Consider the following 17,118-nt stretch of genomic DNA (forward strand, 5'->3'; position numbering starts at 1 on the left):
CCAAGGTTGTGATTTGTGCGGAGTCACAGGATGTCTGTGGAAAATACCAGAGGTTTCAAACCTCGCTGGCACGGGGTAATTAATATCCCCCTGTCTCTGGCTAACTTTATTGCCATCATGATCAAAGACTTCTTGATGCAAAATGCATATCAGAGACCTCGGCAGATGTGAGGGAGGAAGGAGAATTAAAAATATGGAGTTTTTCCACTCAACTTTCCCGTACCCAAGAATGTTGAAGTTGACATGGACAATTGGGTGAGACTTTATCAATATCATTATACCATAGCCATATGTAAAGGATAGTCTGGGGGCAAGCATTGCATTGAAGCTCGTGTTCCTACAGTGTCTGACCCTGCATTCTTCTTCCGACTTCAACAAGGAGGTCCCATCACAGGAACTTGTGACCGCTGCAGCCCATTACCAGCGGTATGCAAATCAAGATCAGTCATAATTGGCTGCAGTGGTCAAATGTCCCTGTAATGGGATGTCATCGCTTGAGCTTGAATGGAACAGGAGCTGCGGGGATCACATGAGGTGAGTGTGATATTTTAATGTTCCTATGCCGCCCTGAGAAGATTTCAATGCAATTTTCACCTCTCAGGCTACCGCAGAAAGGCAAGAGTAAAATGTATTGGATCTACTGCGAGATATGCAGCGATATTCCAGCCAATATTGCCACATTTGCAACTTATTTGGCCATACTGAATTCGGCTGTGAAAATCAATGTTTTTTTTCCCAAGCCATTTGTGAAAACCTCACCCATGTGTCCAGTGCATACATCTATATTACACTCAAGTTCGGCACTATGGAGCAATTCCAACAACCTCGTTGGTTCGGATTCACAATTCCAGCAACCTCATTCGTTGTTTGACTTGTCTGATTCAACCTCATTGGTTGTTTGGGTTCCCTAATTCAACGTGATTGGTTGTTAGTGCCAAACTTGAGTTTAATATAGATATATGCATGTCCAGTACTGTAAACTCCTTTAGATGTGAGGTGTGGTTTGTGCACCACAAATACTCACTAATTCCACCAGGTTTGAACATGGCCCTCGGGTCCTTTTATATAGAGCAATTTGTTCCGGTAGAAGAGCAGCAATCAATAAGATGTCTGCTGGTTTGTTGAGTGATCGGCGGCATACTCCGACGGGCCAATTATCAGGCATGAACATTCAAAGGTTTGTGCCCAATAACTGGCCCTATACTCTTTAGTGCTCTTCTAGGAAATATATGGTCTACAAAGAAATAGTTGTTCTACCAGTCAAGGCAAAGATGTATCTTTCTAGGAGGTCCAGAGAGACATGATGGTAACTCACATGATGCCCCTTGCGTATGAGAGGTATTACAAGGAAACAACCCTGCCTTTGTTATAATATACGTGAGCTGGCTTTAGATAATTATTGGAGAAGCATATATTTGACAAGTGTTAATGCATTAGAGGTTGTGGGCCCCTTTCTGAGGGTTGTGGAACACGTACGTGGGCAGGTCTTCAGAAGGGGAAATGATGGCCCTGAAGGCCACATTGACTTTCTCTTTCACAATAAGTGTGAATATTTTGGTAGTTTTTGGAAACAAATATTTAAAGGGGATTTCTGGACATTTACTATTGATAACCTATCCTCAGGATTGGTGATAAATAGTCATTCCGTAGGGGTCCACTGATCAGTGCAGCAGGATGTCCGCATTGGAGTTAGAGCCGGACGTGTACTAGAAGGCTCTTCTCCCACTGATTTCACTGGGAGAGCCTTAGAAGCCTTCTATTATACTTCCAACCTCAATTTGGATGTCCGGCCCGGCTACACTGAAAGCCTGCTCATCAATAGTAAATGCCAAAAAAAACCTTGAATTTCCTTTTCTGCATATGGGGTGAATGCTGTAATTTTCAACACCACCAGGGAAGGACCTGTGGGTCAAATCTCATCGACTCACAGGGGTAGACTTACTTCACCAGTGTAATATTTATATGGTGTAAACTTAAACCAGGCAGTTTATAAATGTGCCAAATGTATCACAGCGGCTCATGGATGATAAATAACAATAATCCTTGTATAGTGCCAACATATTCCGCTGCGCTTTCGAGGCACGGGCAACACAAACAATATGTAAATTACAGAAATTACAAAAGTTACATGTGGTAGTCCAAAGTAGAGGGGGGGGGGGGGAATACAGAAGGTACCAGGACAGGCGGCAGAGCGAGGGGGGATACAGCAATGCGGTGATAACATGTCATATATAGTTCTTAGGACACAAACAGGGTGGATAAAATACAAAAAAAAGTAAAAAAAAACAAGACATAATAGGTGAACAGCATGACTACAATTACAAACTAATGCCAGAATTGCTATTTTTCTTTTTTTTCTCCCAAGAAATGTTATAAAAAGCAATTTAAAAGTCACACCTGCCTACAAAAAAAGACCTCACAGAGCTCGCTGCCGGAAAAATAAGGTTAGAATGCGGTGATGCTGTCAATCGTTTTTCTTTAACAATGTATTTTTATTGTGCAAAGGTAGAAAAAACTAAAAAACATCTCATAGAATCATAGACTGGTAGCGTTGGAAGGGACCTGCAGATCCAGATCCTGCGCTTCTAAAAAGGGTCCATGTCAGCACTTCCATAGCAATCTATTGGCTGCTATAGAAGAGTGGTTTACATGCTGCTATGGCAGCGTGTAAACCAAGCTTGTCTGATCGAGCCCCTAGGGCTCACGTCCATGACCGTGTTTTCACAATAATCACAGCTCACCTCCCCCCCCCTTCCCTGCACAGATAACTACCCGTAAGCTTAATAATAGTCTGAAACTTTCTGTTCTGTAGGGAAAACTACTCAATACTCATCTCATTATCATCACAGCAGGATTAGAATCTATATATACAGTGAATGGCTATTTTATTACGATTGTCATTTCCCCTTTTTTGCTCCCTTTTATTAATGGCACTTTCCTGTATGGAAATTAGTGTCTACCCCATCCTCAATGCTATTATTTTCTATTGCCCTCACTGACCTGCCCAGGCACATGTTGGAGGGGTTGTAGCATTGCTGTGCCTTGCAGGGAACTTACTAGCTGATTAGCCCTTGCAATGCTTGCAGAGTCGGGTATTCTTACAGCGTGCGCGGGAGGCACAGGACTGCATGCGTCTGCCTTCACCTCTTGTTATGACTGTTAAAGGGATTGTGCCACAATTGCAAGTTGCCCCTTATCCACAGTATATACACAGGATAGGGGATAATTTGCTGATCATTGGCATCTCTGCCTGTCACCGTAGGGGTCACTTCCCACACCGCAGTGACGTCGGCATAAGGAGAGGGCTGGCTGAACATACACGGTGGTCAGCGCTCCATTTCTAAAGGGCTAATGGAAATACCCGGATGGGCGCCGCCCAGGTATCTCAGCAGTGATAGTGAATGGGCCGCTAGTGCACTTGTGTTACCAGAGCTCCACTCCGTCTCCTCCTTACTGGGGGATACAGTAACCCTATGGTAAGGAGAACAGGGGACACAGGCCCCCATTCTCTGGATTGGTGGGGGTCTCAGCAATGAGACCCCCACCAATCAGCAATTCATCTCCTATCCTGTGGATGAGGGGGAACTTATAATTGTGGTTCTACAAGAGCAGAGACGGTTGTGAGGAGGCGGAGCACGTGTGGCCGGGGGGGCCGCTGGAGTGAGTGGTCCATCCTGGAAGGAGCGAGGATCTCATACTGGGGCCAAATCCATGAAGAAAGCTGATGGACTCCTGGCCGGTGAGTTGTGGCGTCTCTCGTGTTATCGCTGTGACTTTGAGCTCTGGACTGGAGGAGGGACCCTCGAACCGCTCCCCGTCACACTATTATTTCTGGGAGATACAGCAAGCCGTCTGGTGTTACAGTAGAGAGTTACTGCCAGAAGGTGATCAGCCAGGAAATATTTATTGATTGTCTGAAATTACTTTAAGTTGTCAATTTACTGAAAAAAAACCAAAACAAAAGAAAAACAAATGTCGCGTTTTATAACCTTGGCGTCGTCTAATAAACTCTGAATGTCTATTAGTTTATCTTTACAGAAAAATGGAATTCTTTTACTTCCGATGATTTCCATGCGGCGGATTATTCGGCAATAGCGACCCGCTCTTTTTGTATTGCGTTCTCTGTATTAGTCGGCTAACGGAGGAATTAGACAGAATTAGCAATTCATCAGAAATCTCCCTAACTGATTTATGTCGAGGATCCTCCATTTATCTTTCTGCTGCGCTTTAAATCCATTTCAATAGTTCAGTCTGACGGAAAGGATAGAAAGTTTCTTATCGCTGTTAATGAGAGTTAAAATAAAATAAATGGCCAAATTACTAACAGAAATTCATTGTGTTTAACCCCTTCAAGATCGCAGATTTTTCGTTTTACCATTTTTGTTTTTTTTACCTCCACCGTCCAAGAGCCATTACTTTTCTAATTCTCTGCCAACATGGCTGTATGACGGCTTGCTCTTTGGCTGGATGCTGGGACGGCCTCAGCACATGGAAAACCTGGGCAGGTCCACTAAGGCAGTGTTCCCCAACTCCAATCCTCAGGGACCGCCAACAGGTCATGTTTTCAGGATTTCCTCGGTGTTGCACAGGTGATGGAATTATTGTTGGTGCCTCAGACATTGCCACAGGTGTTCCTACTATGGGAGATCCTGAAAACATGACCTGTTGGTGGTCCCTGAGGACTGGAGTTGGGGAACCCTGCACTAAGGGGTATCAATCTGGTCCTCATTCCTTGGAATTAATTGTATCCATGTCTTAAAGATGTGGATACAGTTGACTAAGATAATGCATTGCAAGAAGCTAAGAACTTTCTGCTCCACCGTCTAGCTCTATGTCACGCAGATGGCACAATGATGTCATCATGACACGTCATTTTACACGACCCTGGTCACGTGACACATGAGCGAATTACAGATACAATTCCAGTAATATAGATGTGTCCTGACCTAACTGCAAGTACCCGACTAAAACTCTGAGCATTATGGAAGTATTTAATGCTTGGAGTTCGGGTCAGGATACTCAAGAACAGGCTGGGACATTCATCGCATTTAGGGTGCCTACCCACTGCAGTTCTTTTTCACTGCGAAATTCGCAGCGTTATTTTTCTCCAAGTGTCTATGGGACTTGTTAATGTTAAAATCAGGACGCGGCAAAAATCGCGATTTAGCGGTAATTTGCTATTTTGGTGTGTTGCGATTTTAACCCTAACAAGTCCCATAGACACTTGGGGATAAAAAAATGCAGTGAATTTCGCAGTGAAAACGTAATGGTTGTGGGTAGGCACCCTAAGGATGCTGTAAAACGCTCATTTGTTACCGACGGACAAGATTTATTCACCTCCCATTAAACATGATGATAAACATATCTTCAACAATGCTTCTGAGGTTCTACTACAAGTAGCTAGAATGTTGACCCTTAAAGGCTATGTACACATTTTATTTTGGGTGTGGGGTTGGGCAATTTTTTCACATAAATGCAAATATTTGGGGCTGACAATCATTTATGCAATGGGGTTTAATTAAAATGTGTCTTCTGCAGCTCTTATACTTCATTGTTTATAGAAGCTTCAGGGGAGAGTTCAGTACAAATTGGTAGAAGCAACACATCTAACACAAGTAGCAAAAGGCTGGAAAGGTGAGTGGTACTAATGAAAAACAGCTGGAGGGTGAGGTTTCTACTAAGTAACATGACTGTGTATAAGAAGCATGTTAGAGAGGCCGAGTCTCTTAGAAGCAAAGATGGTCAGAGGTTCACTGATCTGTGGGAAACTGCATTTAACCCATTTAGGACCAGCCGCTGTGTATATATACGGTGGCTGGTCCTGGGCTTAGAGCACTTCCGATAGTAAAAATACGGCGGTGCTCTAAGCCTCCTGCCTCTGCAATCAGTCAGAGGCAGGAACGGGTTATCAGCTGTTAGTGACAGCTGATAACCTGGAGCAGATGGCAGGAGGGGTTTTTAACCTTTCCTGCCTTCTGCTTCCCCGATATCCAGTGTTCAATAAGCACTGTATGGGGAAACTGAAAGTAACATTTACTTTCACTACGGGAGCCTCGGGGGGTCATGTGACCTCCTGGGATTCCCTGCTATGCAGAGCTGGAGGGTCAGACTTAGACCCTGGCAGCTCTGCAGGTGACTAATGTCACCAGAGGGGTTGCTTTCCCCTATAATTAGGGCTCTTATGGACGCCCTAGCTATAGTGGAAAGTGTCAAATATGCGCCATATGCGCCTTGTAAACCGAAACCATACATACTATACATCAAAACGTCCGAAATAAATAGAGGAACCCATTTCCATACTTTATTTTAGTGTAAATATAAAAATAATTTTAAAAAACCTATAAATGTTAAAAAAAAATCATTTTTTTTAGCATTTTACCCCCAATAAAACTAAAGAACGGGGAAAAAAGTCAGTGAAAAAGATATTAAAAAAATAGTCCTACATGTCACGGGAAAAAAAACGCAGCAAAAATAATTTTGTTAGCTAAAGGAAAAAAAATGGAGCAGTACAACCGCCACATGGGTAAAATCCCTAAAAAGTGTCTGGTCCTTAAGGTACAAAACAACCTGGTCCTTAAGGGGTTAAAGTTTGTTTAACAATTTCAGAAAAATGTTCCACAATGTAAAATTGTGAAGACTTTAGATATCCCATTATCTATAGTACATAATATCAAAAGATGCAGAGAATCTGGAGAAATTAATGTGCACAAGTGGCAAGCCGATGGTCAATATTGGATGCTGGAGATCTACAGTCATGATTCTGTAATGCAATCACTGTAGGGCTCAGGAATAGTCCTGGAAATTATTGTCCGTAAACACAGTTCTCCGTGCAATCTGCAAATGCAAGCTATAGCTGTATCATACAAAGAAGAAGTCACATATCAACACAATGCAGAACGCCGGCATCTTCTCTGGGCCCAAAGTGGCTGTAGATAATGGGACATTTAAAGTCTTTGCAATGGACGGAGGCAAAATGAAAAACTGCTCTGTGGTCAGATGAATCAAAATTTGAAATTCTTTTTGGAAACCACAGACGCCACGTCCTGCAGACTCAAGAGGAAAGGCACCATCCAGCTTGTTACCAGCACACAGTTCAAAAGCCTGCATGTCTGATTGTATGGGGAGTATTACTGCCTACTGTATGAGTAGCTTACACATTCTGACAGGCACTATGAATGCTGAGCAGTATATAGAGGTTGTAGAAAAACATATGCTCCATCCAGACAATGACTCTATCAGGGAAGACCTTGCACATTTGAGCAAGATGATGCTAAACCCCTATACTGCATCCATCACAACAGCATGTCTTCCAGAAGAAGAGTCCAGGGCTGAACCGGCCACCTGCAGTCCAGACCCTCCACCAATAGAAAACCATTGGCACATTATGGAATGAAAAATCTGGCAAAGGTGGAACCCAGAACTGTGGAGCAGCCAGAATCCTCCGTCAGACAAGGATGGGACAACTTTCCTCTCCAAGAACTCCAACAACTGTTCTCCTCACTTCCAGAAGATGGGATGCTAGTAGTAAGAGTACACACCTTATGTCAAGCCGCCCACTTTTGGAAAGTGACAGGTGCCACGCCCCTTTCCCAGGACCTTTGACCCTCCAGCCCTTCGTCACAGCAGCTGTCCGCCTGTGACGTGTATCAGGGGCCCCCACCCGTATTCTAAGCCTGTGACGCATCACGAGACACACTTTAGAATACAGTGTGTGTCATGATAATCATGGGCTTTTTTATATGTATAGTTTTGTCTTGGTTGTTATTTACCAACCAGCTCGACTTATGAGTATAATGGGTTAATATATAGAATGCATTTCAAGCCGCTAACAGATTTTTTCAGCACCGCAACCCGTCAGCCTAGACATCTGTTATCTACCATGCAAATCATCCCCTATGAATGGGTTATTATATGTACCATTCATGTAATCCGCAACGAATGGGTTATTAAGTTTATAGGATGAGCTAATGTTAAGTGTAGCCTGCTAGGTTAACCTGCTGTTATATATCAATCATGTAAATAAAGAAGTTAATATATTGAAAGAAAAAACAGACTAATGTATAGTTTTATAAAAGCTTTATTGAGAGCGCCGAATATATAAACTTGCGCTGTAAGAAAGAAAAAAAAAATATAGAATATAGTTATTACATAAAGGAATGCATAAGAATGATTACATAGATGTGTATAACACTGTATAATGTTAAAAGAAATATAGTTACATTTTTACAATCTTTTACAAAGGTAGCCACGACATGGGGAGCACTGGTGTCAGTCGCTTTTTTGGCAATAGGCTCCCCTGGGTTATTCCGTGTGGAGATGGGGAGAAAGTCAGGATTTTGTTTTTGGGGGTACCAGTCGCAAAGCCGGGAGCCGAGCCTGTTTTCAAATCCTGGAGAATTTCTCTAGTACTGTGGCTGCCAATGACCGTAGAAGGCATATTAACTTCGGCCAACGCTCGCATAAAAATGTCCCAGCCCAGAGGGTGATTTTTCTTGGTAACGCTACGGCTCTGCGTAGCATGGCGGATCAAGTCCAAAATGTTTTGTTTGAGGGAAGTAACAGTTCAAAAGTCTCTCCGAGTTAAAGTTTTAGATCCATCATGGACTTTATTAAAAAATCCATCTTCAAAGAATCCACCAACTCGCGAGTACTGGCGTCTCCAGCGACATCGCTAGGTACATTAGCCTCCGCTATTGCATGCATAAAAATGTTCCATCCCAAAGCGCTTTCTCTATTTCATTGTTCTCGTTGGCACTCTCCATGAGATCATCAACAACGGTCAAATTTACCTTATCAGGCGGGAATAAGTCATCATCTATAAAAGTCTGAGGTAGTCCTTCTATAAATCTAATGTTGGAAAAAGAGGCGGAAAGTTCATCATAAAGCGGTTGCCAACACGAATGAAAAAACACAATGTTAGTGGGGATATGAGATATATGCGTTGCAGAGTTAAGTAACAATTGCTTAACAAAGTAACTTTTCCCAGAGTTAGACGGACCGGCTAAAATACAAGAGAAGGGGTGTTGCAATCGTGTGTCCATCATACAACCGTTAACACTGTGATGTTATAGTGTGAATTCGTCTAATAGTCGTCTCCTCACACGATCTTGCGGATTGCGTGGCGTTAATGCTGAGCTGATCCGGTAGTACGTATTCCTTACAGATCCTAGTTAGGAGAAGAAGCAGTTATCTCCGACATATAATTACGCCAACACGCCACAAAATCAAACAATATTACGGGTTTGCATGTCTGGGTGTATTTGCTTACTTTATGATCTAATAACCGTAAGGGAGAGTGGTAAAATCATCTAGTAGATACCTCTTTGTATAAACACACCTCTGTGTTTTTTGTAGCGGCCTTGTTTCGATATCCCAATACTTTTTATCTCTCACAAAGCCTGGCTGCTCTACGGTGATGGTCTTTTGTGTTTCAGGGTCGCTGTTACGTTGATAATCCAGAACCAGATCTTTCAGACTGTCAAAATTTACGACCTGAGTGGCTGACGTATTTAAAGTTATACCTTTAACTTTTAACACTGTTTTACCAGTGTTCAACTTGTACCCGTAGGTTTTGGGACCAGCAGATACAAACTCTGTTATGTGTGTATCATCGGGGATCTCGCTGGTCAATTCCCCCAGATAGTCGCCTAACGGCGGGTTCCAATCGCCTTCACGGTGTACAAACATGACAGAGTCTGTGTCATGATAAAGGCATCGTTACTGCAGTCTATCCAGAAGAGAGTAGAGCTCTAGGCGTGCGTAGGCTGTTGTAAAACAAGCTATAAAGATGTTTGTGTTTTTGTTGACCGTGTGATGCTCTTTGGCGTATTTCCACGTGACATTGGCTGTTTCGTCATCAATGAAATTTAGACCTGAAATTTCGTACTGTGGTAGAAACACATACTCAAAGAGTTTATCAGGGTCAGTCACGATGTTGGTACACGGAAGGTTTGATTTCTGCGCAAACTTTCCCCACAAGGAGTTTAAGAAAAGCTTGGAGATTTGGCGTTTAGCAGGGTTTACGCCTATTTCCTCCTTACGCAATTGAACACCTTCTTTTTGAAGAAAGGAGTCAATATACGCATTTTTCTTATCATCGTCCGTGCACCAACTCGGGAAGCCTGAAGCCTCCTGCTTATCCCTAAGATGCAACTCGATGTAAGACGCGAATAGATTATCCGATGTTTCTGGAAAGTGCCAGATTTCGTAGGTGTGTGCTATCCTGTAACCTTTCTCTACAGCCATCTCGAGTTCTATCGTACACCAAGTGCCAACGATAGACCTCTCTTCATCAGTATGACTACAGGGATCGCTCAGTGAATTTAAAGCGCAAGTGTAACACAGCGGAAACATCAACTTATGATTCATTTTCACCGGTAGCACCGGGAAAAATAAATCGCGAGGCGGGTACACTTTAACTTTTGCGATACCAAAGTAATTTTTGATGTAAGTAAAATCTTCATAAATAATCGTCGGGTGACCTATAGGGTACGTCTTTGTTTTGTTGATGAAAGGATATAGACTAGTGAAATCATAATAATTTATCGTCTCGCCATCGGCCAGCCTGTGATATAGCTTTATCGCGTTAGTTCGACCGCCGTAAAGAGCGTCACGCGGCTCTAGCGGTACTGGGAACTGCATTTTAAGAAGAAAAGCCTGAAGGTCTGAATTGGTCTCAATCATTTCACGCCATTCATGCTCCCATAAGACGCGTAAAGTGTACCCCTGCTGTTGTAAATAGCGCATTTTAGCTAAAGATGCCTGGTATAGTTGGCTGTATGTCGTTTTTGTGACGTTATTTTGCGCGTTTGCGCTAAAACAGACGCCACAGCCGTGAAAAAAACAGCCATTAAACTCGAAAGCGATATGGCGCCCGTCAACATACGCGTAACCGTCTAAATAATAGTTGCCGACCTTTTTTTCGCCGCCTCTCAGCGCGTGCTGTATGACTATGTTTTCACTGTGAGACACGTACATCAACCACTGAATAGCTGGCGTTGAGTACCTTTTTTTGGCCTTATGATAATTATCAGAGGGCACAACAGCTATAGTGTCTTTAGGTAAGAACTTAAACCTGTATATAGCCATACAGACAGACGCGAGAGTGATGTGTTGGAACGGGTCAACGCAATAAGTCACAGTAACGTTTTTCCTTTTTTCTGTACAATACCTTCTAACCTTTTTCTTGGCCATGTCCATTATCCGGTCTCTATAACGCTCACAGGATTTCCGCAATACTTCAACATCCTGCTTACAATAGGCCTTCAACTCTGCATTAAAATCAAAAGTACAATCCTTTTGCGATTCATACCACTCCATGAACTCTTTTCGGTCATCAGGCATCATATACTCTGGGCCGTAATATTTAGCATCAGGTATGGGGCCGACATAATTCTGGTTTTCTTTAGTATTGAAAAAGTGAGGGAAATGTCCCTTGCCCCCTGAAAAACCCATAGCCTGAGGCAGCTTGCTAAGCTTCATGGGAATGAAGTTAAGCGAGTCTATGAACCGCAAGTTCATCGACGGTACCGTCACACACAGAAGGCGGCCGCCTTGAGTGATCATATCTATTTGAATCTTCTCAATTATCAATTGTTTGACTATGAAATACGAATCATATCGCCCGGCATTGTGGGCAATAAATGTGCAATCTTCAAAAGCGCCGCTGAGAAAAAAATTAACAAAATCGCGAGTACAAAAATCGCCCTTAAACTCCCAAGACACTGACCCGTGCAGCGGGGTGGCAAAAATAAAATTTGGAATGTGTTTACCTGTATCCTGTTGGCACTCAAAGTCGTAGATAATATACGTCGACGCATCTTCATCTGGTCCCCCTTGGTAAGGCTGCATGTAACACTCATGTTTGTCAAATTTCACCACGTTGGCTTTACAGATGTTACAGCGGAGCCCCTTGCATTCGTGAGGCTCAGAGCCTTTAACCACATAGCGGTAACAACTATCACAAAAGATTTTAGTCTTGCAAAACGCTTTATTCGCCGCAGCAAGGACCCTGTGTCGGTCTAAACAATCGGATGAGCGACAAAACACGCGACAACTGGAACAACGGTATATCGATTCTGCGGTCTCGACACACGATTCTGATTGACAAGCCTTGCAAAAATACTGACACGAGTGATTATTTTTGTGGTGGAAAACAGAACTACAATGATCACAAAAGTAATTTGCACCGATAAAGGCTTTTATATTCGTAATCCCGTAATAATGATCATCATGGTGAAGAATGTATACAACATTCCCACCAGATGTTTTGCCGGTGTGAAAATAACGCCAATCACCGCGATTGTGGTATAAAACCCTTATGGTTATCCCCAGGTGTTTCTCGAATGCCTCGATATCGCTAAAACTCACTAACTGATTGTCGGGAATGTCCAATTCGCGATGTAATTCTCTAGCACGCGCCAATAAAACACTATCATCGGGAGACCCCTTCTCTAACAGTGCGAATAGGCTGGCGGCTAAGCAGAGGTTAGAGTCGTAATTGTTAAAATCAAACAGCCAGCGTTTTTTCTGCTTGATGATCTGTGTGTAAAGTATTGATTTTAACCGTCTGCGATGTCTTCCACCGCCGCGCCTATTCCGCACTATTAGCACTCTGAGAGTCAGAAATTCACCAGCTAAACACTCCGCATTACTCTGTAATGCATTGGCCACAGCATTTAAGAAACTCTCAGCGTTAAAATCATCCCGAGCCTGTTTTAGGGAATAAATAGGATCCAACCATCGACCGCCATCGATCCTCAGCTGTATAAAATCACCGGGTTGTATATCTCGTCTGATTCTGTCGAGCAAAGACTGAACGACACCGTGAACAGCATTAATCGCACCAATAAAAGATTGTATCCTATGCAGATTTGCAAAGCTGAAATGATCAATGTGCTCCACGGCATTGAAGTGACCAACTTCACGCCGTATATGGAATAAATGCTGTAAAAACACAGAAGCGTCAGCAGGTTGCTCAACACGATCAAACGGTATACGCTCTTGTTCCTGCGGGGGGATCAGCGGTGAGGGTTCATTATTTACAGATGGATTGGGCATGTCTGGAATCTGTGCGGTATGTGGAGCTGAATCAGATCTATCTGGGGGTGCGTCAGGGTTTTGTGGGGAAACTCTGGTTTGTCTCTTTCTGCGTCTTCTGGCGGATTCCCTTCTTGCGGCCATATACAACATTTTTATGGCTTTTTTAACAGACTTTGCTCTACGCCAAACACAACCTCTGTTAGAACACTGTTTCTTCAGACCTCCTCCGACCATAGATAGTCATAAGGTGGGGGGCTGGTGGGGCTCCGTAATAGCGAGCGCGTTGGAAATCTTTCGCAACTTTACAACTAGTTTTAAAAGTTCATCGTTACTAAGGGGCTCTACAGGTGCGTGCTCTAGTTCTGATTGCCTCGTCCTCACTTGGGAAACTATAGTGAGACATTCTGATGCTTTAGCGGCCCATTCTGATGCCTTAGCGCTACATTCTGATGCCTTAGCGATAACGCCGTCACATAGAATCTGTATCGTATTTTTCATCTGTATCTGTCGCGTCACAAAGTGACGGTAAACAGGATCGTTAAGGTTTCTCAGTGTTGGCGATCTTTTTGAAACTTGATACTCATCAGATGATTTTCTCTTTCTGTGAGATGAAGTGGTGTGTGGTGAGGTAACTAGCGACTGCTGAGTATCAACACATGTTACTGCGCTAATACTAGCACTGTCTAGTTGGTGTTGTGTATCAGTTTGTGTTGCATTATGACAAACCCGAATATCATTTGACATTACGGCATGCGGCTTACCATTAGCGGAACCAGTGTTGCTGTCCCCAGGCTTTTCGGGCTCTTCCAAAACAGGGGATAGCGGTGTTTTTCTCACACAGTATCTCTCACGCTTCAATAAGTTGCGGCGATGTTTGACAGCAGTTGGTGTGGCGACGCGGTTGATGGTTATGTGTGGTTCTAGCGGCATCGGGTATCTCACGGATTCGCTGTGTGTCTGTAACACAGGGCTAGATGCATCCGCTGATACACTCGCATTTTCCACAGGGTTTAGCGTCAGGTTTGCCATCTCTAATGTTGTGTTTTCCCCAGCGATGACACAAGTATTCTCTGGAAGGAAGAAAAGAAAAAACACAATAAAAAAATGTGTAACGCTGTTGATGAATTACGCGGGATTTACGCATGTAACATCCGTACTATAATTGAACATTCGCTCAAATTGTTGCAAGCATCTTACCGATGACGCTTTGACCGGAGTCCCCCGACTGGCTCCCATGCGCAACCGATATAGGTGATAGCACCACCATTCTCACGCATCCGTTTTGCTGTCTTAGTGGACTCCATGGGTGATTGGCGTGTCCCAGCGACTGCGCTGGTCTTTCGTGATTTACGGATTCATTTACATCTGTAGCATCTGTATTGAGACAACGTTTATTTAGCATAACACATAACAACAATTGCGTAAACAAAACAACGCATACGGTGTGATAAATCCTACCGTTGGCAGACTGTGAGAAACAATCGAATAGCGCTGGGTCAAAAGTTTCGCTGATGTCATCCCAGTTCTCTACTTTATACAGCAAATGATAAAAAAAAAAAAAACAAAAAAAAAAAAAAAAAAGGGTAAAATTAACGTATTTTTAAAAAATGTAGCCTTAACGGATAGCTATACGAAATCAAGTGCGTAAACGCCGCATACCTACCGATTTGGGTGGTAGTAAATCCAAGGGGGGAATGATCGACACCCTGACTTTCCATCTGAAAATGCATAGAGAATTACTACAGCAAAAAAATAAATAAATAAATAAATAAAAAAAATAAAAAATAAAAAAATAAATAAAAAATAAAAACTGATTTCTAGCACCGCTGCTGTTCGTTAGAAGGTTCGTCATTTAAAAATATTGGTCATGCATCTTTACTGATAGACTAAGGTGTCGTAGAAATATTACTGATCCGTATATTAAATACACACATATAATATATTAATTTGATACAGTAATATTATTACGTTATTAATAAGCATTATAATGATTAAAACTATAGCAAAAGACTAGTATATTGCACACATAGTAAGGTTAGCAAAATTATAAACATATATATATATATATATATATATTTATATATAATGTTTAATACAACAATATTAATAATCTGCTATAATTAAAAATAAAACACATCTAATGTAACGCGATAGTACATCATAAAACAATTAATGGGTACGGACATTAAAAATATACGGTATTAATAAGCATTCTAATAGTTAAAAACAAAGTGACATATTAGTAAAATGCGCACACAGTAAGACTAATATTACGCTATATACATAATTAAAGACAGTATGTATTCAAAATATATGTAATCAACTATACTAATTAAACATAGATCTATTGTAATGCACTAATTTATGTATGCAGTTATTAAACGTACGTATATCAAATACATGAATATTAATAATTACGTTAATACGTCAATATAATACGATAATAAAACAATGTTTTCAATATTACGCTATATGCATAATTAAAGTCAGGCTGTATTAAAAAATATATATATATAATCACCTATACTAATTAAACATAGATCTATTGTAATGCACTAATTTATGCATGCATTTTATTAACCGTACGTATATCAAATACGTGAATATTAATAATTATGCTAATACGTTAATATAATACGGTAATAAAAACAATGTTTATCCTTATACACTAATGCAAAATAAAAAGATAAAAACAATGTATTACCTTTATTGCAATGCTTTGTGAAGGGCTGGAGGCGATGAACCCGAGTTCAGTAGATGGACACAGATGTTTTCTGGCTCTGTAAAGAAGACGGGGCTGACTGGCTCGTGAGCTGCCTTAACTGAGTTAAGGACAGTTATATGCGCGGCTCTCAGCAGCCCGGCGGGCAAGTCCAGACAAATTCCTCAACAGGTGTTTCTAGTTGTTTACAAATACCCCCCTTGTCCCACACGTCTCAATAGGCACTTTTCTTTTTTTTTTTTTTCACAGGGTAAATAATCACTTCTGAGACACAGCCTCTTGGTTTTATTGATCCTATAAGTATCAGGATGTATGAGACAATCGGTCATAATGTGTCAAACTTCAGTTAGTGTTACGTTAGACCGTTCAGCTGGCAGAAGGCTTAAACTTACTTAGCTAGTGTCACGGTAAATTAGCCATATGTCTAACGGATTTAATCTCTCAATAGCCTCTTTTTTCACAGGGTAAATAATTAGTTCTGTGACATAGCCTCTTGATTTTATTGATCCTATAAGTATCAGGATGTATGAGACAGCCGGTCATAATGTGTCATACTTCAGCTGGTGTCACGGTAAATTAGCCATATATCTAATATCCTAAATCCTTCATTCGTCAACACAATGAAACTTTGTAAATGCTATGCTAAGTTAAATATACGAGATACTTTATTTAAAAATAAAAAAAGCAGAAAGTGATTAAAGTGTCCAGGTTTCTACGTGCTGTAATCAGTTGATTTAAAATCTACGAATGGTAGAATCAAAGCGGACTAGATTTATAAAAAGTTAGGAGCTAATTAAACCGCTGCATCCCCACTCTTGATGCATAATTACCACTATGGTCGCTTCAGGGGATGCACGTCGGTTACAGCGCCAATATTTTACACCATCCAGCGCCGGTTCTTATGCCGGAATTCAAAAATTGCATAAGGCACTTAAGGGGATAAACCAACGCAAAATTACAGAATGGCTGCAAAAGATTAATTGTTATACCCTTCACAAGCCGATCAGAAAGAAATTTGCTAGAAACAAAATAATCGCTGCTGATATAGATTCGCTCTGGGAATCTGACCTCGTGTGTTTAATGCAATACTCTAAAGAAAATGACGGCATAAGATACATTTTAACGGTTATAGATGTTTTATCAAAATATGCTTGGTGCGTCGGATTATCATCTAAATCGGGATCAAGCGTCGCCAGAGCCTTCGAGCTGATATTTGAGAATAGCGATCGCGTACCTCGAAAAATACGCACCGATCGCGGGAAAGAATTCATGAATCAACACATGAAGCGCCTTTGTAAAAGATACAACATACACCATTACTTTACAAGCAACAACGTAAAGGCTGCGGTGGTTGA

The 17,118-nt window shown here is 41.7% G+C and overlaps 2 protein-coding genes and 1 long non-coding RNA gene across 12 annotated transcripts in view; all 3 read right to left on the minus strand.

Moving 5' to 3' along the window:
• Positions 1-17,118, minus strand: part of LRP1B (LDL receptor related protein 1B) — a 1,872,788-nt gene that overhangs the window by 34,222 nt on the left and 1,821,448 nt on the right. The gene's annotated exons all lie outside the window — the stretch shown is intronic.
• On the minus strand, positions 8,062-8,717 carry LOC136576133 (uncharacterized). Its single transcript, XR_010786313.1, has 2 exons — positions 8,220-8,717; positions 8,062-8,108 (listed from the first exon to the last, which is right to left on the minus strand). It is a non-coding gene; the product is annotated as an uncharacterized lncRNA (long non-coding RNA).
• Positions 8,728-16,387, minus strand: LOC136576131 (uncharacterized). Of its 10 annotated transcripts, none has more exons than XM_066575171.1 (6): positions 15,746-16,387; positions 14,705-14,780; positions 14,500-14,568; positions 14,239-14,415; positions 13,803-14,111; positions 9,073-11,270 (listed from the first exon to the last, which is right to left on the minus strand). In XM_066575171.1, the coding sequence occupies exons 2-6, from the start codon at positions 14,769-14,771 to the stop codon at positions 9,718-9,720; spliced, it is 2,175 nt and encodes a 724-aa protein (XP_066431268.1). In that variant the 5' UTR covers positions 14,772-14,780; positions 15,746-16,387; the 3' UTR covers positions 9,073-9,717. The 10 variants fall into 10 exon arrangements, 7 of the variants coding, with proteins under 7 accessions (XP_066431266.1, XP_066431268.1, XP_066431270.1 ...); XM_066575173.1 differs by having other exon boundaries at positions 14,705-14,759; positions 15,746-16,385; XM_066575170.1 differs by having other exon boundaries at positions 14,500-14,571; positions 15,746-16,385.

This window comes from Eleutherodactylus coqui, chromosome 8, assembly GCF_035609145.1.
Source record: "Eleutherodactylus coqui strain aEleCoq1 chromosome 8, aEleCoq1.hap1, whole genome shotgun sequence".
Taxonomy (NCBI): domain Eukaryota; kingdom Metazoa; phylum Chordata; class Amphibia; order Anura; family Eleutherodactylidae; genus Eleutherodactylus; species Eleutherodactylus coqui.

Bases quoted from the DNA above. Each gene is read 5' to 3' on its own strand.
- LOC136576131 (XM_066575168.1), bottom strand. From the start codon at position 13,275: ATGGTCGGAGGAGGTCTGAAGAAACAGTGTTCTAACAGAGGTTGTGTT. The intron at 11,271-11,771 runs GTAAACACATTC...ATTTTAATGCAG, and splicing joins TGAGTGCCAACAGGATACAG to AGTTGAAGGCCTATTGTAAG.